Source organism: Chiloscyllium plagiosum, unplaced genomic scaffold, assembly GCF_037043375.1.
Source record: "Chiloscyllium plagiosum isolate Xiang-an unplaced genomic scaffold, Cpla_swu_hap1 HiC_scaffold_20, whole genome shotgun sequence".
Lineage (NCBI taxonomy): Eukaryota > Metazoa > Chordata > Chondrichthyes > Orectolobiformes > Hemiscylliidae > Chiloscyllium > Chiloscyllium plagiosum.
Window position 1 is genome coordinate 43,554,399 of NW_028270158.1, and position 24,328 is coordinate 43,578,726.

Below are 24,328 nucleotides of genomic sequence, written 5' to 3' on the forward strand. Positions count from 1 at the left end.
ACAGATTCTAACATTTTTCCTAGAAACATGAAACTAATAGGTTTTTAAATTTCCATTTTCCTTCTCCTTCCCTTCTTAAATAATGAGGTTCTATTTGCTCCTTTCAAATTTGCAGGAAACATTCCAGATGTGTGAATTCTGAAAGATAGCCATGAAGCATCCATCATCCCTGTAGCCATCCCTATGCTTGTTCGTTCCATGACAATCCAGGCCTACATTCCTAGTGAAATACAGGAACGTTACACCGACAGAGATGCCCTTTCCAATGCAACATTAAATTTGTTTGCCATCTCAAATGGACAGTGAAGGAGAAAGGTCTGTTCTGGTCCTTTGTTAGAACAAACCCAAATTAATCTCATTGCTCCCTCTCTCTCTCTCTCTCTCTCTCTCTCCATAATACTGAATCAATCCCAGACTAATTCTTTGCTTTATCCTCTCACTATAGACGTGTACAAATCACAAAATTATTCTCATTACTCCCATAAAAATCCTCAAATCAGTTTTCCTTCCCCCTTCCCTGATCCAATGAAAACAGTCCAGCATATCAACTCTCTGCTCATAACTATATTTTTTATTAATATTTCTCCACTTGTTTGTGGGAAGTCCCTGGGCCAGTATTTATTACCCTTTCCTAACTGCCCTTGAACTCAATGGTTTTCTCAGGTCATTCTATAAACTAGTTAAGAGTCAATATAACACGATGCTTGGGGTCACATGTATAGCTGACTAGGTAAGGATGACAAATGCCTTTCACAAGGAGGTCATTAGTTTAGCTTTTAGAGTCATAGCGTCATAGAGATGTACAGCATGGAAACAGATCCTTTGGTCCAACCCGTCCATGCCGACCAGATATCCCAACCCAATCTAGTCCCACCTGCCAGCACCCTGCCCATATCCCTCCAAACCCTTCCTATTCATATACCCATCCAAATGCCTGTTAAATGGTGCAACTGTACCAGCCTCCACCATTTCCTCTGGCAGCTCATTCCATACACGTACCACTCTGTGTGAAAAAGTTGCCCCTTAGGTCTCTTTTATATCTTTCCCCTCTAACCCTAACCCTATGCCCTTTAGTTCTGGACTTCCCGACCCCAGGGAAAATACTTTGCCAATTTACCCTATCCATGCCCCTCATAATTTTGTAAAACTCTAAGGTCACCCCTTCAGCTTCCGATGCTCCAGGGAAAACTGCCCCAGCCTGTTCAGCCTCTCCCTGTAGCTCAAATCCTCCAACCCTGGCAACATCCTTGTAAATCTTTTCTGAACCCTTTCAAGTTTCACAACATCTTTCCAATAGAAAAGGGACCAGAATTGCACGCAATATTCCAACAGTGGTCTAACCTATGTCCTGTACAGCCGCAACATGATCTCCCAACTCCTGTACTCAATAGTCTGATCAATAAAGGAAAGCATACCAAACGCCTTCTTCACTATCCTATCTACCTGCGACTCCACTTTCAAGGAACTATGAACCTGCACTCCAAGGTCTCTTTGTTCAGCAATACCCCCAGGACCTTACCATTAAGTGTATAAGTCCAGCTAAGATTTGTTTTCCCAAAATGCAGCACCTTGCATTTATCTGAATTAAACTCCATCTGCCACTTAGCCCATTGGCTCATCTGGTCCAGATCCTGTTGTAATCTGAGGTAACCCTCTTCGCTGTCCACGACACCTCCAATTTTGATGTCATCTGCAAACTTACTAACTGTACCTCTTACGCTTGCATCCAAATCATTTATGTAAATGACAAAAAGTAGAGGGCCCAGCACCAATCCTTGGCACTCCATTGGTCACGGGCTCCAATCTGAAAAACAACCCTCCACCACCACCTTCTGTCTTCTACCTTTGAGCCATTTCTGTATCCAAATGGCTAGTTCTCCCTGTATTCCATGAGATCTAACCTTGCTAGCCAGTCTCCCATGAGGAACCTTGTCAGATGCCTTACTAAAGTCCATATAGATCACATCTACTGCTCTGCCCTCATCAATCCTCTTTGTTACTTCCTCAAAAAACTCAATCAAGTTTGTGAAACGATCTCCCACGCACAAAGCCATGTTGACTATCCCTAATCAGTCCTTGCCGTTCCAAATACATGAACATTCTGTCCCTCAGGATTCCCTCCAACAACTTGCCCACCACCAACATCAGGCTCACTGGTCTATAGTTCCCTGGCTTGTCCTTACCACCCTTCTTAAACAGTGGCACCACGTTAGCCAACCTCCAGTCTTCCAGTACCTCACTCGTGACTATCGATGATACAAATATCTCAGCAAGAGGCCCAGCAATCACTTCTCTAGCTTCACAGAGTTCTCGGGTACACCTGATTAGGTCCTGGGGATTTATCCACATTTAACCGTTTCAAGACATCCAGCACTTTCTCCTCTGTAATCTGGACATTTTGCAAGATGTCACCATCTATTTCCCGACAGTCTATATCTTCCATACCCTTTTCCACAGTAAATACTGATGCAAAATACTCATTTAGTATCTCCCCCATTTTCTGTGGCTCCACACAAAGGCCGCCTTGCTGATCTTTGAGGGGCCCTATTCTCTCCCAAGTTACCCTTTTGTCCTTAATATATTTGTAAAAACTCTTCGGATTCTCCTGAATTCTATTTGCCAAAGCTATCGCATATCCCCGTTTTGCCCTCCTGATTTCCCTCTTAAGTATACTCCTACTTCCTTTATACTCTTCTAAGGATTCACTCGATCTATCCTGTCTATACCTGATATATGCTTCCTTCTTTTTCTGAAACAAACCCTCAATTTCTTTTGTCATCCAGCATTCCCTATACCTACTAGCCTTCCCTTTCTCCCTGACAGGAATATACTTTCTCTGGATTCTTGTTATCTCATTTCTGAAGGCTTCCCATTTTCCAGCTGTCCATTTATCTGCAAACATCTGCCCCCAATCAGCTTTCGAAAGTTCTTGCCTAATACCGTCAAAATTGGCCTTTCTCCAATTTAGAACTTCAACTTTTGAATCTGGTCTATCCTTTTCCATCATTATTTTAAATCCAATAGAATTATGGTCGCTGGCCCCAGTGATCCCCAACTGACACCTCAGTCACCTGCCCTGCCTTATTTCCCAAGATTAGGTCAAGGTTTGCATTATCTCTCGTAGGTACATCCACATACTGAATCAGAAAATTGTCTTGTACACACTTAACAAATTCCTCTCAATCTAAACTCTTCACACTAAACAGTCCCAGTCTATGTTTGGAAAGTTAAAATCCCCTACCATAACCACCCTACTATTCTTACAGATAGCTGAGATCTCCTTACAAGTTTGTTTCTCAATTTCCCTCTAACTATTCGAGGATCTATAATATAATCCCAATAAGGTGATCATCCCTTTATTTCTCAGTTCCACCCAAATAACCTCCCTGGATATATTTCCTGGAATATCCTCCCTCAGCACAGCTGTAATGCTATCCCTTATCAAAAATGCCACACACCCCACCCTCTCTCTATTATTAGTAGAGGGACTGAGTTTTGGAGCCATGAAGTCATGTTGCAGCTGTACAAAAATCTGATGCAGCCGCACTTGGAGCATTGCGTACAGTTCTGGTCACCGCATGATAGGAAGGATGTGGAAGCTTTGGAAAGGGTTCAGAGGAGATTTACTAGGATGTTCAAAGTTTGAGAGAAGATTTGTAGCTCGGGTGCTCGTTGTTGTGGTTCTGTTTGCCGAACTGGGAATTTGTGTTGCAGACATTTAGTCCCCTGTCTCGGTGACATCCTCAGTGCTTGGGAGCCTCCTGTGAAGCGGTTCTGTGATGTTTCCTCCCGATACCCAGCATGAGCAAAACCAACGTAGTGTACAAAATCCCATGCAAGGACTGCACAAAACTACATAGGACAAACAGGAAGACAGCTAACGATCCGTATCCATGAACACCAACTAGCCACGAAACGACACGACCAGCTATCCTTAATAGCCACACACGCAGATGACAAGTAACATGAGTTCGACTGGGACAACACTACTATTATAGGACAAGCCAAACAGAGAACAGCCAGGGAATTCCTAGAGGCATGGCACTCATCCACTGATTCAATCAACAAACACATCGACCCGGACCCAATATACCGGCCACTGCAGAGGACAGCTGGAACTGACAACCGGAAGCGGCAGAGACAAACCACTATAAATGCCGGAGGAAACATCACAGAAGCGCTTCACAGGAGGCTCCCAAGCACTGAGGATGTCACCTAGACAGGGGACGAAACGTCTGCAACATAAATTCCCAGCTCAGCGAACAGAACCACAACGATTTACTAGGATGCTGCCTGGTATGGAGGGAAGATCTTATGAGGAAAGGCTGAGGGAGTTGACGCTTTTTTCATTAGAGAGAAGGAGGTTGAGAGGTAACTTAATTGAGACATATGAGATACTTAGAGGGTTAAATAGGGTGGACAGTGACAGCCTTTTTCTTCGGATGGTGATGGTGAGCACGAGGGGACGTAGCTTTAAATTGAGGGGTGATAGATAATAGGACACATGTCAGAGGTAGTTTCTTTAATCAAGAGGTGTAGGGGCGTGGAACAACCTGCCTGCAACTGTAGTAGATTTGCCAAATTTAAGAGCATTTAAATGGTCATTGGATGAAAATGGAATAGTGTAGAATAGTTAGATTCAGATTGGTTCCACAGGTCAGCGCAACATCAAGGGCTGAAGGACATGTGCTTCACTGTAATTTTCAATGTTTTCTAAGTAATGAATCAAATAGGTGCTTTATGACAATTGATAATGATTATTTGGTTGCCATTGAACAAATTGTAATTAGAATTTTTAACAACTGAAGTTTAATTTCACCATCTGCAATGGATTCAAATCTATACCCAGAACATTAGACTGGGACTCTGATTACTAGTCCAGTGCCATTACCAACAGCAAGACCACCTACCCTATTTCAATGTTCCTAGCATGCTGAGCAGTCTGCATCTTCCTGGAGGTACCCAAATTGTGGCCTATTTCCTTGTGCAAGTTATAATGCAAAATGTTTCACTCTAATTTATGGCTTTATTGTACAGAGGAAATGCAGATCATACTAATTTGCTTCCTGAATAATCTCAGTTGAATGAGCCACTTGTGCCCATATTTTTTTCCAGGAAGTACTGCACATTAAAACATGAGAGATGACACAGGGTGCTGCAGTACCTTTTCAATGGTGCTCTCTTTATTTACGTCATACACAACGCAAACCACATTTGCCTAAAAAGAGAGAAAGAAAGATATGAACACTTGGTTATTTGCAATGAATGTTATGTCCTATGTATTGGAATAACTTCTGGGGAATTGAAGAGTAGCACCTGCAATTCAAAAGGGAAAGGGGAGCTGGGTATGTCAAGCAAAGCCTTGAAAACTCACAGACAAAGTAGAGCCCAAGAGGGAAGGAGTTGAGTGAATGTGGAAGATGGAGAAGAAAAATATGTAAACCTCCCACAATGCCTTAAAACACAGTCAGATACAATCCAGAATCCAGACCTGACCCTCCAACTCCTAGTCAATAGATATGAAACTGGAAAAGCACAGGTCAGGTAGCATCGAATTCCTAGACTGTGTTAGCTTTATTACTTTACTTTTGGCCTAGTAGTCTTGACCATCACGTGCATTGGGTGTAGACAGGGTAATGCCCTCTTCAGGGAAGCATTGAATGAGAAGGTAAAGATGGATTGACCACAATTTCTCAAAGCAGAGAAAACAAAAGTGACATATGGCAAAACGTCAAGGTAATGGTCCCCATTCAGCCAGAAAATTGATGTTTCTCTCCTATACCTGAATAAATGTTGACTTTTGAAGTTTAGGACTGAGCCTATGATCATAAATACTGCATTAACTACAAATCTGGGAAGTCCTTACCCGGTTAATCTCATCCTGGAGCTCATCATCTGTCTGCTCTGAAGCTGTAAACAAAGAAAGTTTATTAAGACCACAAGGCACAGGAGCAGAAGAGGCTTGTCGGCCTATTAAATCTGTTCTGACATTCAATTAGATCATGGCTAATCTGATAATCTTACATGCCTTTCCTGTTCTTTCCCCATAAAGCTTCAATCCCTTACTTGATTAGGGAACTGACTATTTCAGCTATGAATATACTTTAAACTCCCAGCCTTGACAGCTCTCTACAGTAAAGAATTCCACAGGTTCATGAAACTCAGAAATTCCTTATCTCAAATGGGTGACACCTTAATCTGAAATTATGCCCTCTGGTCCTTGACTCTCCCACAAGGAGAGACAATTTCTCAACATCTATCCTGTCAAGCTGCCTAAGAATTTTAAATGCTCCAAAAAGGTCGCTTCTCATCTCCAGTGAGTACAGGCGCAACCTACTCAACCATGCCTCTATCCGCCAAATTTTTGATTACTCATTTAACCTATCTCCCTCTGTAGACTGCTTACGTCTTCATCACTCGCATTGCCACTTATTTTTGGTGTCATCTGCAAACCTGGCAACAGTGCATTCACTTTCCGTCATCCAAGTCATACTACATAACAACCAATTTGCACAGACACATACATTTTATGGTTTAAGACCAGTAACATGGATCAAGTTTGCACTGAAAAAGGCCAGTGCATCAACACACCTTTTTGAAGAATTGGATGAATCAGGTCACCAAACAAGGTCACGATCTTCTGTGATCTAGTTGGTTTCCGCCTTGACACAGTACAAGTTTAATATTCAGGCTGCACAGATTAGTTGACCTTAACCGGGACAAAGGTAAGGCAATACAACTGACCCTCAACTAAAGGCGGATGGACAGGGGAGACAGAATTTCTGTTCCTGATCATTAGCAAACTTAAGCTTAATGCTAGTCATCCTTAAATAATGTAGCATTGCACACTGTTCCAGCTCAGACATGAAGAACGATGACTTACATTTGTTCCCCAACATGCAACAGCCATTTGTACGCAGAAAAATGCATCAGCAAATCTGCACACAGCAAGCCAAGTACAGCAATGAGATCACTGCTTTTAGTTCACATTGGTCAAGTGATAGGTATTAAGCATAAAACTGCAGAGAACTCCTCTGCTGCTCGTCAAATTCACGTCATGGTAACTTTTACATCAAATGGAAGATGGAGTCTTAGTTTAGCACTCCATAAGACAACACTCCCTCTGTACTATACTGGAGTGTCCATCTACCTTTTACATCAAGTCCTTGCCGTGGGGTTTGCGTTATGATTGCAGCTAGTGGCAATACTAAACAAACCAGATCTAAGTGTGAAACCTGGCCTGAAAGCAAAAAACAAAACTTATGGTCTATTTGTTTACTGTTGTGGTCAGTCACTGAACATTTTCACAAGAGGCTACCATGTTCTTTTAACAAAAGAACATAATGTTTATACACACACAAATAGAAAAGAACACAAACTTTCCTATATTGTACAAGAATGAGTGGAAATGGTCTCAATACAAACATTAGAAAGTTTTAACCCTTTTACCCTCAACAACCATCCTACAGTATAGGGTCACTGTCTCCACTTTAAAGTTCCTTGTTCAATTGGTAGGCAAGTAATTCATTGCTGGAACTTTCTTATTAACTTCTAAGCCGCTCAGGACTTATTCCTTCTACCCTGTTTGAAGACTCCTAGACAGTCCTGCTGCTTTTACAGACCTTTTCTCTCAGAATAACCTGCTTCTTTCTGATGGAAATCTGCACATTGCTTTCTACGTGAACTTACTTCTATGACTGTCTGTCACAGCACAACATGTTACTAGGTAACAGCCCATTCTTTTGCTCTTTCTTTGGTTTCTCATGTACTGAACTATTCACCTCAAAGGGTTTTTAAACCCCATTTAAAATACATAAACAAACCTCCAGACTAGCCTGCATCACATATAGAATTAAACATTATGCTAAAATTAGACCCTTCCCTTCTTAGCGCACACAATATAAAATCAAACTTGAAGCTTAACAGCATAAGTTGCCAACCAACGATAACATATTGCGATCTTTATCATACATGAACTCTCAAACTTCAGGTTCGGATGCAAGAGTGCCAAAAACTGAGCTCTGGTGGACATTATACATACATAGCTACAATATAAACGACAACATCCCTCCATTGCCAGGGTGATGGCACCCCTATGAACAGAAGTGCCCCATCCCTCACCTGAATAGTCGATGATGTGAGTTGGAATTCTCTCCGGAGTGACATCTGCAGGGATGGTGATCTCCTCAGCACGTGCTGGCACCTAATCACAAAGCATAAAAAAGTTAGTATGCTGTACAGCAAGTGATTAGGAAGACAAATGGAATGCTGCAATTTATTCCATGTAGAATAGAATATAAAAACACAAATGTTTTGCTACAAATGCATAGACGCATTGGTGAAACCACACTTGGAGAACTGTGTACACTTTTGACCTTCTCATTTAAAAAAGGGTATAATTGCATTAGCAGCAGATTAGAGGACATTCACTTGATACCTAGGAGTGGTGCGGTAACTTAAGAGACAAGATTGGAGAGTCTGGGCCTGTGCACATTGGAGCCTAAAAGAATGAGAAAAGTGTCAATTTAGATCCAAGTCAGTTGGTAAGACAGAAGGCAAGACATCATTTTTTTATGGATACAGTTTAACTACTCAGACAATTTAGTCTTTGGCACCTTCCACCAATTAGTCCAAACTGTTTCTCTTTATATCTGTCCAGTCAATTAATTATCAATTAACCCGAATCATATCAACAGATATTTTACTTTAAGTAAAACTTTAGAAGACAAATAATTGATGAATTTTAAATGTACTATACCTTATGCTATACAGATTAGTAATTATTTTTATCTTCCATATTACTACTTTCCAGATTCTCTTTCTTTAAATAAAAAAACTAGTTAACTACAAAACAATCCACAGCTATTGTTCTTGCTCTTACAACTCATGCCATCAAGCATCTCTCTTCAAGGAATGTCAATAATTCCTTGGAGCAAGTACATTTAAATCCACCTCTGTTATCAGTTAGGAATTTAGCTTGTGCCCACCAGATCAATCCCTATCCAGTTCTTCATTACATTGCACTTGTGGAGTAGGATCTGTCTGTAAAGCATATAAGACAACACTTTTCATGGTACCTCAGTAAGTCACAGTAATACATCAAATCACTTAATTTCTCTTTACTATATAATGGTGGACTGACTATATATGCCATGTCAATGAACTGCAAGCTTTTTTTTTTAAGTCCCATCGCTTCTTCAAGTCAATTGCCACAATTTCGTTAAAATCACTGGGGGACTAATGGGAATATCACTATAGGCTGTGATGGTGCCCTATGTTATGCCTTTTACATCTCACTTTTTCACTGTATAAATTTAAGTTCTATAAATTTAATCATCCCTTATTCCTGTTTCCTTTAATAGGGTGTTTAATCCAGTGAGACGATGATGGCCAATGTATTTTTCAGATATTTAGTTTTTGTTTTTCCTTTGAACTCCAATTTCCTGATGCTAATAATACCGGCTTAATATTTTGATCAGGAGGGTTAGGACTTGATAATAGACTGCAATAGATTATGGAAACTATAATCCCACTGACTTTTCAAAAACAACTGCACTGTCATATTTCACATCAAGGGCTTTTCCACTTGATGCTATCTATGCAGATGGTGGCTTATCCCAACCAGCTACAGGGGATCACCACGCTTTCTAGCAGTTTCCAAATGCTGTCATTACAAAGTATGAAGCAAGCAGAGCTCTCAAACATCTCTATCTTACTTAATTATTATTTAATGCCTCTAGGTAACATTTTAAGCAATCCATTGCACTGTACACGTGTCTCCATTGCCCAAAAATAGTACAACTGAATAAATTAGCATTCATTTGTTGCTGGCCTGAAGCTTCTTGAAACTTGTACAATTCCCGCTACCTGATAAATATCACCACCTCTCCTGCTGAGCCCTCCAGGTCATGTGTTTGCAAGCTTTGTTATTCCATTTAGGACAATTCATTACATAATCATATTTCAAATCCCATTTAAACACTTTTTGGACATACCTCAAGCTTTCCTTTCATTCTTCTATCGTAACAAGAATTCAGGAATCATAACTATCAGAAGTATCTCAATCCTCACTTCTTTTAGTCACAATTCTTCTTTCATTTGGACTTATATCATTTTAGCCTACATCTGACTAATCACACATTGCCAAAACTGAATTCTCCATCCTTTGTGTTACAGCTGAATGTCTCACTTGAGCTACAAAGGCTGCTGGGAATGAATGTTTTCCTATATGTTTTGCTTAAAAAAATGTCTGTCACATCTGTTCAAAAAGAATGCTTTCTTCTGGAATTTCAGTTAACACTAGGAATCTATCCAAATTCAACATCTTAGTATATTCCAACAACCTAAAAGGCCAGAAGTGAATAAGGAATCTCAGAGTGGAGTTTATGCAATTTTGCAATCTGTTGAATTCTATTATATATCCCATTCTGCTTTCTAAATTTACCAAAATTTTAACCATGGGTCATAGGTATTTAATGGTCATCTTTTAGATATAATTTGTCTATAAATTTTAATAGAACTTCCAAATCTTCCTCAGTGCCCAATGTGGCTGCTCCAGTTCTGAGAATACTTTAGCCCTGATCTTCCTTTTGGTATAATGTTATAATGCCTTGCTTTTTCTTCAGTTAGGACACAACCTGTGTCCAAATATTCATTTCATTGCTCCAATGATCGTAAGTTTCGGTTCACAAAATGATTGGTTGCAAGTAATGTTCTGGTACTTCGCATTTGACTTCAGTCTTTCTTCTCTGAAGTAACTCCAATTTAAATGAAATGAATTTAGTTTCCAATCCTCACATTGACACAACCATGTCAGCAACCGATGTCAAACTGGATCTAAGGTAGTGGGTGATACAGAAAGCGAAACATTATTCCTCGAGTTTATTAACTAATCAGTATTCCAGCTCCATCCTCACATCAGTCCCATCTGTTTTCCCCTTTGTATCTGCCCAGTTAATTAAGTAGTTCGATTCACAAGCTTAACATCATGCGATTTTATTGAAACGCAAAATGCTGAAGGGACTTGACACGGTGCATGCTGAAATAATGCTGCTCCACATTTAGAGATTACAATGAGGGGACAGTTGTAAAACAAAAGATCTGAGTTTTGAGATGGAAATGAGGATTTATTTTTCTTAAGTCAGTCATGAGTCTTTGAAACTCTCTTCCCAAGACAAGATGTACATGTATTTGGAAAGGCAAGGACTGATTCGGGATAGTCAACATGGCTTTGTGCGTGGGAAATCATGTCTCGCAAACTTGATTGAGTTTTTTGAAGTAACAAAGAAGATTGATGAGGGCAGAGCAGTAGACGTGATCTATATGGACTTCAGTAAAGCGTTCGACAAGGTTCCCCATGGGAGACTGATTAGCAAGGTTAGATCTCATGGAATACAGGGAGAACTAGCCATTTGGATACAGAAATGGCTCAAAGGTAGAAGACAGAGGGTGGTGGTGGAGGGTTGTTTTTCAGACTGGAGGCCTGTGACCAGTGCTGTGCCACAAGGATCGGTGCTGGGTCCTCTACTTTTTGTCATTTACATAAATGATTCGGATGCGAGCGTAAGAGGTACAGTTAGTAAGTTTGCAGATGACACCAAAATTGGAGGTGTCGTAGACAGCGAAGAGGGTTACCTCAGATTACAACAGGATCTGGACCAGATGAGCCAATGGGCTGAGAAGTGGCAGATGGAGTTCAATTCAGATAAATGCAAGGTGCTGCATTTTGGGAAAGCAAATCTTAGCAGGACTTATACACTTAATGGTAAGGTCCTAGGGAGTGTTGCTGAACAAAGAGACCTTGGAGTGCAGGTTCATAGTTCCTTGGAAGTGGAGTCGCAGGTAGATAGGATAGTGAAGGCGGCGTTTGGTATGCTTTCCTTTATTGATCAGAGTATTGAGTACAGGAGTTGGGAGGTCATGTTGTGGCTGTACAGGACATTGGTTAGGCCACTGTTGGAATATTGCGTGCAATTCTGGTCTCCTTCCTATTGGAAAGATGTTGTGAAACTTGAAAGGGTTCAGAAAAGATTTACAAGGATGCTGCCAGGGTTGGAGGATTTGAGCTACAGGGAGAGGCTGAACAGGCTGGGCTGTTTTTCCTGGAGCGTCGGAGGCTGAGGGGTGTCCTTATAGAGATTTACAAAATTATGAGGGGCATGGATAGGATAAATAGCCAAAGTCTTTTCCCTGGGGTCGGGGAGCCCAGAACTAGAGGGGATAGGTTTAGAGTGAGAGGAGAAAGATATAAAAGCGACCTAAGGGGCAACATTTTCACGCAGAGGGTGGTACGTGTATGGAATGAGCTGCCACAGGATGTGGTGGAGGCTGGTACAATTGCAACATTTAAGAGGCATTTGGATGGGTATATGAATAGGAAGGGTTTGGAGGGATATGGGCCGGGTGCTGGCAGGTGGGACTAGATTGGGTTGGGATATCTGGTCGGCATGGGCGGGTTGGACCGAAGGGTCTGTTTCCATGCTGCACATCTCTATGACTGTTGTGGTTCTGTTCGCCGAGCTGGGAATTTGTGTTGCAGAAGTTTCGACCCCTGTCTAGGTGACATCCTCAGTGCTTGGGAGCCTCCTGTGAAGCGCTTCTGTGATGTTTCCTCTGGCATTTATAGCGATTTGTATCTGCCGCTTCCGGTCGTCAGTTCCAGCTGTCCGCTGCAGTGGCCGGTATATTGGGTCCAGGTCGATGTGCTTATTGATTGAATCTGTGGATGAGTGCCATGCCTCTAGGAATTCCCTGGCTGTTCTCTGTTTGGCTTGTCCTATAATAGTAGTGTTGTCCCAGGCGAACTCATGTTGCTTGTCCTTAGTAGCCACACACTCAGATGACAAGCAACATGAGTTCGACTGGGACAACACTACTATTATAGGACAAGCCAAACAGAGAACAGCCAGGGAATTCCTAGAGGCATGGCACTCATCCACAGATTCAATCAATATGCACATCGACCTGGACCCAATATACCGGCCACTGCAGCGGATTGATTAGATTAGATTAGATTAGATTACAGTGAGGAAACAGGCCCTTCGGCCCAACAAGTCCACACCGACCCGCCGAAGCGAAACCCACCCATACCCCTACATTTACCCCTTACCTAACACTACAGGCAATTTAGCATGGCCAATTCACCTGACCCTGCACATCTTTGGATGGTGGGAGGAAACCGGAGCACCCAGAGGAAACCCACGCAGACACGGGGAGAACGCCTGAGGCGGGAATTGAACCCGGGTCTCTGACGCTGTGAGGCAGCAGTGCTAACCACTGTGCCACCGTGACGACCGGAAGCGGCAGATACAAATCGCTATAAATGCCAGAGGAAACATCACAGAAGCACTTCACAGGAGGCTCCCAAGCACTGAGGATGTCACCTAGACAGGGGATGAAACGTCTACAACAGAAATTCCCAGCTCGGCGAACAGAACCACAACAACGGGCACCCGAGCTATAAATCTTCTCCCAAACTTCGAATCGCTATGACTCTATAACTGTGGAAGTGGGGTCAAATAAATACTTTTAAAAGAGGCAGACAAAGATTACTTTGAGAATAAAGGTCTCAGGCTACAAACAAATCAGTCATGATCTTTTAAACAGCAGAACTAGCTTAAGGGACAAAGTGGACCACTTCTGATACTAACTTAGAAGTTTATATAAATACAGAACAAGGAATGATTTGAATGTTCGTATGTGAGAGGGTCAACAAACTCTGTGTCCAACATCCCATTGAGGGTGGTCATGATCTTTATTTAAAGAAACGGTTACAATGATAAACCTTATGTTGTGGCAAGTGCTTAGTTCAGAAATGACAACAATCTCTGCCTTTTCAAATAAAGGCACCTTACTCAGTGCCCATTTTCATTCTTGCATCTCAATAATTACTAAGTCTGATCTGGTTGAGAAACAGCAAGTCTATGTTAAAGAGTGCCAACATTTTTTTCCCTTTAAAATTGTAACCATCAATTTCTGTTCAGGACCAAGCCTATCAAAAGCTGAATGAGAATCTAAGAGGAAGCCATGAGACATGCTGAGGGGAAGCAGCCAAGTAGAAATATTCCTGAATACTATTTCAATAATCCAAAATAAGTAAAATGCTATGTATCACACAATTCATAGGACTGCGTCATCATGGTGAGTAAACGTAAAGCACATGTACTTTAGCTTCTATTGGAATGCTAACCAAATTCCTCTAGGGACAAAACTGCAGTCTTTATCAACAATCATTTTTGTAAGTCTAGTATTTTCAGAGCTCCAAGTTCCTTTCACTATAGGAAAGAAAATACAGCAAGGGTCCCTTACAAAATAAGGAAGGTCCCAATCCAAATCTTTGCCCAAAGACGGTGACCCTTACTGAGGTACTCAGCTGAAATCCTGGGTTGCTGACCACTCCCAATGCCTTATGTTGGTGACCACTTTACAATGCAGAGTGTTTGCTGATGACTGTGTTCAGTGAAAAGAGATGAGTACAGCTTGGAGAACATTCAAGAGGCTCAATATGCTTTACTGGCAGGCCTCTCATCACCTTAAACATCACATTGCCCACCATCAGCACAGTGGTAGCCGCTCTACCAAGAGGTTGCAAGGTACCAGAAAATAGTGGAACACATAATTCAGCAACAACTAAGACCACATTCGGTGGTGGCAGGGCAAGGGATGTGGCAGCACATTAGAATTCTGACTCACCTCCTCTGGAAACTCCTCGCTTACCAGGGACATGATCAACGACGTCTTGCCAACTTTAGCTACACATACAAAGGGAAGAGAGGCATCAATTGCAGAATCCAACAAAGGTGCATTACACCAAATGCAGTTGATGTTTTCACTCAAAAAATTTTAAACTTTCACTTTTACGTTTTGGTCAAAACTAACATTATTTTAGTTTTCTTCAAGTTGAAACAAAAACAAAAAAAAGGGTTGAAAGGGAAATTTCAGAGTAACTACTAAATCGGGATAGAGAGACATGCATTTTTCTTTTATATCAACTGACAACCAAAGAGAAATTTGTTTGTAGGGGAATCACGGATGAACAAAGCCACGAAAAGGCCAAGTTTGATCCCACTTCCATTATGGTATTGCAGTGCAATCGTTTCAATGTCATCCTTGATACATTAATAAAGACAAAGGGACTTCACTCTGATTACAAGTCATTGATCAGTGATGGAAATTGAGGGGTGGGAACTTTGCCTAGGAAGGGAATCAGGAATCTGGCGGGTGCATGTCAATATTTCTTATTCGAAGATTGAACAGATTTGGCCTGTTCACACTGACATTTAAAAGAATGAAACGTTATGATCTTATTGAAATACAAAATCCTGAAGGGACTGGGCATCAGAGAATGTGGCAGTGACCTGAACTTGGGAAACAGTTTGAGTAAAAAGTCCTCATTTTGAGACACATATTAAATTTTTCTATCTCCCAGACGATCATTATTCAGTGGAATTCACTTACCCAGAAAGCAGAGAAGACTGGGTAACTTAAGTTACTTAATGCTGAGTTATATGGACTTCTGATCGAGAAGGGAGTCACAAATTATGGGGAAGCAGACAAAAAAGTGGAGTTAAGACCACAACCAGATCAGCCTGATCTTATCAAATGACAAATCAGGCTCAAACAACTGAAACAGACTGAAAGGAGACAGGCAATTTCAGAATCCATTCTGAAGAGTCATGTCAAACTCGAACCGTTCACTTTGTTTTCTCTCCACAGATGCTAGATATGCTGTGTTCCTCTAGCATTTTCGTTTTTATTTCAATTTCCAGCGGCTGCAGTATTTTTATTCCTAATTAGATATCAACTATAACAGGCTGTAGTCACTCAGTGGATGCAAGGTGCAGTTTCCCAAATTTATCATGCCTCATTTGTAAAAGAATCTAAATCTATTGCTGATGGACAATAGCTATTCACTAACACAGTAAATAGACACAGGCCATTCGGTCCTTTGGACTTCTGAACATTACGTTTCTCCCAATTACAGAGAGCAACTTGGGTACCAATCTTGGTGACTTACACGTAATGACTCCATTCAGAGATGAAATTTCATCAAAATAGAAAAGGAAGGATAAGAGCATGGGATATTCTAATTAACGTGTTGTGATCATCCAAAAAATTTAACATTAGCAATGAGGTGACATTTTACCACCACAACCCGAACCTCCAATTTCCTCTACTCCACTGAATCCTTTGCCCCTCTCTCCCAGTCCCCTCCAGTGCCTCCTCACTCTCCATTCCTCCCTCAGTTCACCCCCTCACACTCGGCCCGTATCCCAATTCCCCCCAGCCGAGCCCCTCAACTTTGCCTGTATCCCAGATCCCCCAGTCCACCCTCTCTCTCCCAATCCCAGTTGCCCCCCAGTCCACCCTTTCTCTCCCAATCCCAGTTTCCCCCCAGTCCACCCTCTCTCTCCCAATCCCAGTTTCCCCCCAGTCCACCCTCTCTCTCCCAATCCCAGTTACCCCCCCGTCCACCCTCTCTCTCCCAATCCCAGTTACCCCCCCGTCCACCCTCTCTCTCCCAATCCCAGTTACCCCCCCGGTCCACCCTCTCTCTCCCAATCCCAGTTACCCCCCCGGTCCACCCTCTCTCTCCCAATCCTCCCCCAGTCCACCCTCTCTCTCCCAATCCTCCCCCAGTCCACCCTCTCTCTCCCAATCCTCCCCCCAGTCCACCCTCTCTCTCCCAATCCCAGTTTCCCCCCAGTCCACCCTTTCTCTCCCAATCCTCCCCCCAGTCCACCCTTTCTCTCCCAATCCCAGTTTCCCCCCAGTCCACCTTCTCTCTCTCTCCTCCTATCCCAGTTCCCCCCAGCCCAACCTCTCTCTCCCTATCCCAATTGCCCCCCCAGTCCACCCTCTCTCTCCCCAGTTCCCCCCCAGCCCACCCTCTCTCTCTCTCCCCAGTTCCCCCCAGCCCACCCTCTCTCTCTCTCCCCAGTTCCCCCCCAGCCCACCCTCTCTCTCTCACCCAGTCCCCCCAGCACACCCTCTCTCTCCCCCCGTCCCCCCAGCACACCCTCTCTCTCCCCCCCAGTCCCCCCAGCACACCCTCTCTCTCTCCCCCAGTCCCCCCAGCACACCCTCTCTCTCTCCCCCAGTCCCCCCAGCACACCCTCTCCCTCTCCCCCAGTCCCCCAGCACACCCTCTCCCTCTCCCCCAGTCCCCCCAGCACACCCTCTCCCTCTCCCCCAGCACACCCTCTCTCTCTCCCCCAGTCCCCCCAGCACACCCTCTCTCTCTCTCCCCCAGTCCCCCCAGCACACCCTCTCTCTCTCCCCCAGTCCCCCCAGCACACCCTCTCTCTCTCCCCCAGTCCCCCCAGCACACCCTCTCTCTCTCCCCCAGTCCCCCCAGCACACCCTCTCTCTCTCCCCCAGTCCCCCCAGCACACCCTCTCTCTCTCCCCCAGCACACCCTCTCTCTCTCCCCCAGCACACCCTCTCTCTCTCCCCCAGCACACCCTCTCTCTCTCCCCCAGTCCCCCCAGCACACCCTCTCTCTCTCCCCCAGCACACCCTCTCTCTCTCCCCCAGTCCCCCCAGCACACCCTCTCTCTCCCCCAGTCCCCCCAGCACACCCTCTCTCTCTCTCCCCCAGTCCCCCCAGCACACCCTCTCTCTCTCTCCCCCAGTCCCCCCAGCACACCCTCTCTCTCTCTCCCCCAGTTCCCCCAGCACACCCTCTCTCTCTCTCCCCCAGTCCCCCCAGCACACCCTCTCTCTCTCTCCCCCAGTCCCCCCAGCACACCCTCTCTCTCTCCCCCAGCACACCCTCTCTCTCTCTCCCCCAGCACACCCTCTCTCTCTCCCCCAGCACACCCTCTCTCTCTCTCCCCCAGTCCCCCCAGCACACCCTCTCTCTCTCTCCCCCAGTCCCCCCAGCACACCCTCTCTCTCTCTCCCCCAGTCCCCCCAGCACACCCTCTCTCTCTCTCCCCCAGTCCCCCCAGCACACCCTCTCTCTCTCTCCCCCAGTCCCCCCAGCACACCCTCTCTCTCTCCCCCAGCACACCCTCTCTCTCTCCCCCAGCACACCCTCTCTCTCTCCCCCAGCACACCCTCTCTCTCTCTCCCCCAGCACACCCTCTCTCTCTCCCCCAGCACACCCTCTCTCTCTCCCCCAGCACACCCTCTCTCTCTCCCCCAGCACACCCTCTCTCTCTCTCCCCCAGTCCCCCCAGCACACCCTCTCTCTCTCTCTCTCCCCCAGTCCCCCCAGCACACCCTCTCTCTCTCCCCCAGCACACCCTCTCTCTCTCTCCCCCAGCACACCCTCTCTCTCTCTCCCCCAGCACACCCTCTCTCTCTCTCTCTCTCCCCCAGTCCCCCCAGCACACCCTCTCTCTCTCCCCCAGTCCCCCCAGCACACCCTCTCTCTCCCCCAGTCCCCCCAGCACACCCTCTCCCTCTCCCCCAGTCCCCCAGCACACCCTCTCCCTCTCCCCCAGTCCCCCCAGCACACCCTCTCCCTCTCCCCCAGCACACCCTCTCTCTCTCCCCCAGTCCCCCCAGCACACCCTCTCTCTCTCTCCCCCAGTCCCCCCAGCACACCCTCTCTCTCTCCCCCAGTCCCCCCAGCACACCCTCTCTCTCTCCCCCAGTCCCCCCAGCACACCCTCTCTCTCTCCCCCAGTCCCCCCAGCACACCCTCTCTCTCTCCCCCAGTCCCCCCAGCACACCCTCTCTCTCTCCCCCAGTCCCCCCAGCACACCCTCTCTCTCTCCCCCAGCACACCCTCTCTCTCTCCCCCAGCACACCCTCTCTCTCTCCCCCAGCACACCCTCTCTCTCTCCCCCAGCACACCCTCTCTCTCTCCCCCAGTCCCCCCAGCACACCCTCTCTCTCTCCCCCAGTCCCCCCAGCACACCCTCTCTCTCTCCCCCAGCACACCCTCTCTCTCTCCCCCAGTCCCCCCAGCACACCCTCTCTCTCCCCCAGTCCCCCCAGCACACCCTCTCTCTCTCTCCCCCAGTCCCCCCAGCACACCCTCTCTCTCTCTCCCCCAGTCCCCCCAGCACACCCTCTCTCTCTCTCCCCCAGTCCCCCCAGCACACCCTCTCTCTCTCCCCCAGCACACCCTCTCTCTCTCCCCCAGCACACCCTCTCTCTCTCTCCCCCAGCACACCCTCTCTCTCTCTCCCCCAGCACACCCTCTCTCTCTCCCCCAGCACACCCTCTCTCTCTCTCCCCCAGCACACCCTCTCTCTCTCTCCCCCAGCACACCCTCTCTCTCTCTCCCCCAGTCCCCCCAGCACACCCTCTCTCTCTCCCCGTTCCCCCAGCACACCCTCTCTCTCTCTCCCCCAGTCCCCCCAGCACACCCTCTCTCTCTCCCCCAGCACACCCTCTCTCTCTCTCCCCCAGCACACCCTCTCTCTCTCTCCCCCCCAGTCCCCCAGCACACCCTCTCTCTCTCCCCCCCAGTCCCCCCAGCACACCCTCTCTCTCTCTCCCCCAGTCCCCCCAGCACACCCTCTCTCTCTCTCCCCCAGTCCCCCCAGCACACCCTCTCTCTCTCTCCCCCAGTCCCCCCAGCACACCCTCTCTCTCTCCCCCAGCACACCCTCTCTCTCTCCCCCAGCACACCCTCTCTCTCTCCCCCAGCACACCCTCTCTCTCTCTCCCCCAGCACACCCTCTCTCTCTCTCCCCCAGTCCCCCCAGCACACCCTCTCTCTCTCCCCCAGCACACCCTCTCTCTCTCTCCCCCAGCACACCCTCTCTCTCCTCCCCAGTCCCCCAGCACACCCTCTCTCTCTCTCCCCCCCAGTCCCCCCAGCACACCCTCTCTCTCTCTCCCCCAGTCCCCCCAGCACACCCTCTCTCTCTCTCCCCCAGTCCCCCCAGCACACCCTCTCTCTCTCTCCCCCAGTCCCCCCAGCACACCCTCTCTCTCTCCCCCAGCACACCCTCTCTCTCTCCCCCAGCACACCCTCTCTCTCTCTCCCCCAGCACACCCTCTCTCTCTCTCCCCCAGCACACCCTCTCTCTCTCTCCCCCAGCACACCCTCTCTCTCTCTCCCCCAGCACACCCTCTCTCTCTCTCCCCCAGCACACCCTCTCTCTCTCTCCCCCAGCACACCCTCTCTCTCTCTCCCCCAGCACACCCTCTCTCTCTCTCCCCCAGCACACCCTCTCTCTCTCCCCCAGCACACCCTCTCTCTCTCCCCCAGCACACCCTCTCTCTCCCCCAGTCCCCCCAGCACACCCTCTCTCTCTCTCTCTCCCCCAGTCCCCCCAGCACACCCTCTCTCTCTCCCCCAGCACACCCTCTCTCTCTCCCCCAGCACACCCTCTCTCTCTCTCTCCCCCAGCACACCCTCTCTCTCTCTCTCCCCCAGCACACCCTCTCTCTCTCTCTCCCCCAGCACACCCTCTCTCTCTCTCTCCCCCAGTTCCCCCAGCACACCCTCTCTCTCTCTCCCCCAGTCCCCCCAGCACACCCTCTCTCTCTCCCCCAGCACACCCTCTCTCTCTCCCCCAGCACACCCTCTCTCTCTCCCCCAGCACACCCTCTCTCTCTCTCCCCCAGTCCCCCCAGCACACCCTCTCTCTCTCTCTCTCCCCCAGTCCCCCCAGCACACCCTCTCTCTCTCTCCCCCCCAGTCCCCCCAGCACACCCTCTCTCTCTCTCTCCCCCCCAGTCCCCCCAGCACACCCTCTCTCTCTCTCCCCCCCAGTCCCCCCAGCACACCCTCTCTCTCTCTCCCCCCCAGTCCCCCCAGCACACCCTCTCTCTCTCTCCCCCCCAGTCCCCCCAGCACACCCTCTCTCTCTCCCCCCCAGTCCCCCCAGCACACCCTCTCTCTCTCTCCCCCCCAGTCCCCCCAGCACACCCTCTCTCTCTCTCCCCCAGTCCCCCCAGCACACCCTCTCTCTCTCTCCCCCAGTCCCCCCAGCACACCCTCTCTCTCTCTCCCCCAGTCCCCCCAGCACACCCTCTCTCTCTCCCCCAGCACACCCTCTCTCTCCCCCAGCACACCCTCTCTCTCCCCCAGCACACCCTCTCTCTCCCCCAGCACACCCTCTCTCTCTCTCCCCCAGTCCCCCCAGCACACCCTCTCTCTCTCCCCCAGTTCCCCCAGCACACCCTCTCTCTCTCTCCCCCAGTCCCCCCAGCACACCCTCTCTCTCTCTCCCCCAGTCCCCCCAGCACACCCTCTCTCTCTCCCCCAGCACACCCTCTCTCTCTCTCCCCCAGCACACCCTCTCTCTCTCTCCCCCAGTCCCCCCAGCACACCCTCTCTCTCTCTCCCCCAGTCCCCCCAGCACACCCTCTCTCTCTCCCCCAGCACACCCTCTCTCTCTCCCCCAGCACACCCTCTCTCTCTCCCCCAGCACACCCTCTCTCTCTCCCCCAGCACACCCTCTCTCTCTCTCTCCCCCAGCACACCCTCTCTCTCTCTCTCCCCCAGCACACCCTCTCTCTCTCTCTCTCTCTCCCCCAGCACACCCTCTCTCTCTCTCTCTCCCCCAGCACACCCTCTCTCTCCCCCAGCACACCCTCTCTCTCTCTCCCCCAGTCCCCCCAGCACACCCTCTCTCTCCCCCAGTTCCCCCAGCACACCCTCTCTCTCTCTCCCCCAGTCCCCCCAGCACACCCTCTCTCTCTCCTCCAGCACACCCTCTCTCTCTCTCCCCCAGCACACCCTCTCTCTCTCTCCCCCAGCACACCCTCTCTCTCTCTCCCCCAGCACACCCTCTCTCTCTCTCCCCCAGCACACCCTCTCTCTCTCTCCCCCAGCACACCCTCTCTCTCTCTCCCCCAGCACACCCTCTCTCTCTCTCCCCCCCAGTCCCCCCAGCACACCCTCTCTCTCTCTCCCCCAGTCCCCCCAGCACACCCTCTCTCTCTCTCCCCCAGTCCCCCCAGCACACCCTCTCTCTCTCTCCCCCAGTCCCCCCAGCACACCCTCTCTCTCTCTCCCCCAGTCCCCCCAGCACACCCTCTCTCTCTCTCCCCCAGTCCCCCCAGCACACCCTCTCTCTCTCTCTCCCCCAGTCCCCCCAGCACACCCTCTCTCTCTCTCTCCCCCAGTCCCCCCAGCACACCCTCTCTCTCTCTCTCCCCCAGTCCCCCCAGCACACCCTCTCTCTCTCTCCCCCAGTCCCCCCAGCACACCCTCTCTCTCTCTCCCCCAGTCCCCCCAGCACACCCTCTCTCTCTCTCCCCCAGTCCCCCCAGCACACCCTCTCTCTCTCTCTCTCCCCCAGTCCCCCCAGCACACCCTCTCTCTCTCTCTCTCCCCCAGTCCCCCCAGCACACCCTCTCTCTCTCTCTCTCCCCCAGTCCCCCCAGCACACCCTCTCTCTCTCTCCCCCAGTCCCCCCAGCACACCCTCTCTCTCTCTCTCTCCCCCAGTCCCCCCAGCACACCCTCTCTCTCTCTCTCCCCCCCAGTCCCCCCAGCACACCCTCTCTCCCCGCTCCCTATCCCAGTTCCACCCCAGCCCACCCTCTCTCTCCCCCGCTCCCTATCCCAGCTCTCCCCCCAAGTCCACCCTCTCTCTCCCCCGCTCCCTATCCCAGCTCTCCCCCCAAGTCCACCCTCTCTCTCCCCCGCTCCCTATCCCAGCTCTCCCCCCAAGTCCACCCTCTCTCTCCCCCGCTCCCTATCCCAGCTCTCCCCCCAAGTCCACCCTCTCTCTCCCCCGCTCCCTATCCCAGCTCTCCCCCCAAGTCCACCCTCTCTCTCCCCCGCTCCCTATCCCAGCTCTCCCCCCAAGTCCACCCTCTCTCTCCCCTGCTCCCTATCCCCCCCCCCCCCCCGTTCACCCTTTCTCTCTCTCCCCGTTTCCCCCCAGCCCACCCTCTCTTTCTCCCTATCGCAGTTGCTCCCAGCCCACCCTCTCCATATCCCAATTCCCCCCAGCCCACACCCTCTCTCCCCCGCTCCCTATCCCAGTTTCCGCCCCCCCAAGTCCATCCTCTCCCTCTCTGTCTGTCCCAACCCTTGTCCCTCTCCTAACTCTTCCCCTCCCGCCCCATGAGTACTTTCAATTATTCGGCATAAACGTAGTTTACTCACGTTCTCCCACCAGCAGAATCCTCACATCTTCCCTCATGTTGGCAGTTTCTGACGCTGACCAATAACTCTTTCAGTTTACCGTCGGTTAGTCGGTGTAACCGGAGAATGATCGATTAGGAACGATTCCAGCTGCCGTTGCCCCGGCGCGGTCTGACCGGCCGACTTCGGCAAAGTTCGGAGAACCGCCGCTGTCAGCTCGGTAACCTCCGGAAAGACTCGGGAATCTCCGGAGAGTAAGTGAGGTCTGTGGCTGATACACCTCATGCATTGTAATATTGGGAAATGGGGTGCCCCATCCAACTCCGTCGCTAACTCAGTTTAACTGCTCCTGAAACGATCATTAGATTCCATCTGATCCCACACTCCAGTCTCGCAGTCTGCACTCTACAAATTTGAGGTTACCAAAAACTCTGCTGCTCAAGTCCTAATTCATGTCACATCCAGCTCATCCATCACTTGTATAGGTGACTTCCATTGAGTCCTTACTTTTACAGTTCTCTCATATTTTTAAGTTCTTCCAGTCTTCTCTCTCCTATAGTTGTAATCTCGTCACATGTCTGGATTAGAGTGGTGCTGGAAAAGCACTTCATATGGAGTTCAATAATCTGAGAACCTGAACACCTTCTTCCATGTCCTTCATCCACATCTCCAAAACAGGCGCTGTCATGACATGGGCTGCTTTCAGCACATCCAACTCATTTTCACTTATAGTCCATATTATCAGCTTTCTTCCTGGCAGACTATCATCCATTACTTTGTCTGCCTACCTGTCATTTTCTATCTCTGCACACCATCTCCACCTATCTACTCACTCTTCCCTACTCCCAAAACCCCTGTCTTAAGTATATATAATATCCTAGCTATAATCAATCCTGGAGGATCACTGGGCTCAATGTTAAGTATGATTTGTCTCCACATATGCTATCAGACCAGAGTTTCTCCAGCAATTTCTGTTTTTGTATCAGCTCAACTGGTCAGGCCAGTGTTTACCCTCTAAATCAGGTCCCTTTCACCCTTTAATATTTTTTCGTACTCATGTGATTACATAGCTTGCTTCTTAATTGTGTTCATGAATTCAGTCAACAATGCCACACGGTACCAAGTTTCACATTACCACTCTCTGGTTGAAAATATCGTCCCCCAAATTCTCTAGTATCCCAACATCTTCTGACTTATTTATCTACTTGAGAAAAAAATCTAAAACACATTTCACATTAAAAATAGGCCAATTAAAGTAGAATTACTGATTATTTGTTGGTTAGATGTATTATACAGTAAAATAGTACTCTTTACAGCAACA

General features: G+C 48.4%; 1 protein-coding gene across 2 annotated transcripts in view; it reads right to left on the minus strand.

Annotated features, from left to right (window-relative positions):
- Nucleotides 1-23,182, minus strand: part of LOC122560619 (mitochondrial Rho GTPase 2) — a 55,596-nt gene extending 32,414 nt beyond the window's left edge. Inside the window, exons 1-5 of one of the 2 annotated variants that reach the window (XM_043711436.2) lie at nt 23,029-23,182; nt 14,692-14,750; nt 8,122-8,203; nt 5,867-5,910; nt 5,165-5,218 (exon numbers count right to left, since the gene is read on the minus strand). In XM_043711436.2, the coding sequence (XP_043567371.2) occupies nt 5,165-5,218; nt 5,867-5,910; nt 8,122-8,203; nt 14,692-14,750; nt 23,029-23,065 (276 nt within the window). In that variant the 5' untranslated portion in view covers nt 23,066-23,182. Of the gene's footprint in view, nt 1-5,164; nt 5,219-5,866; nt 5,911-8,121; nt 8,204-14,691; nt 14,751-16,015; nt 16,158-23,028 lie in introns of those variants that run through there. The other variant, XM_043711435.2, reaches the window with a different exon arrangement.
- Between the last annotated feature and the right edge of the window lie 1,146 nt (nt 23,183-24,328).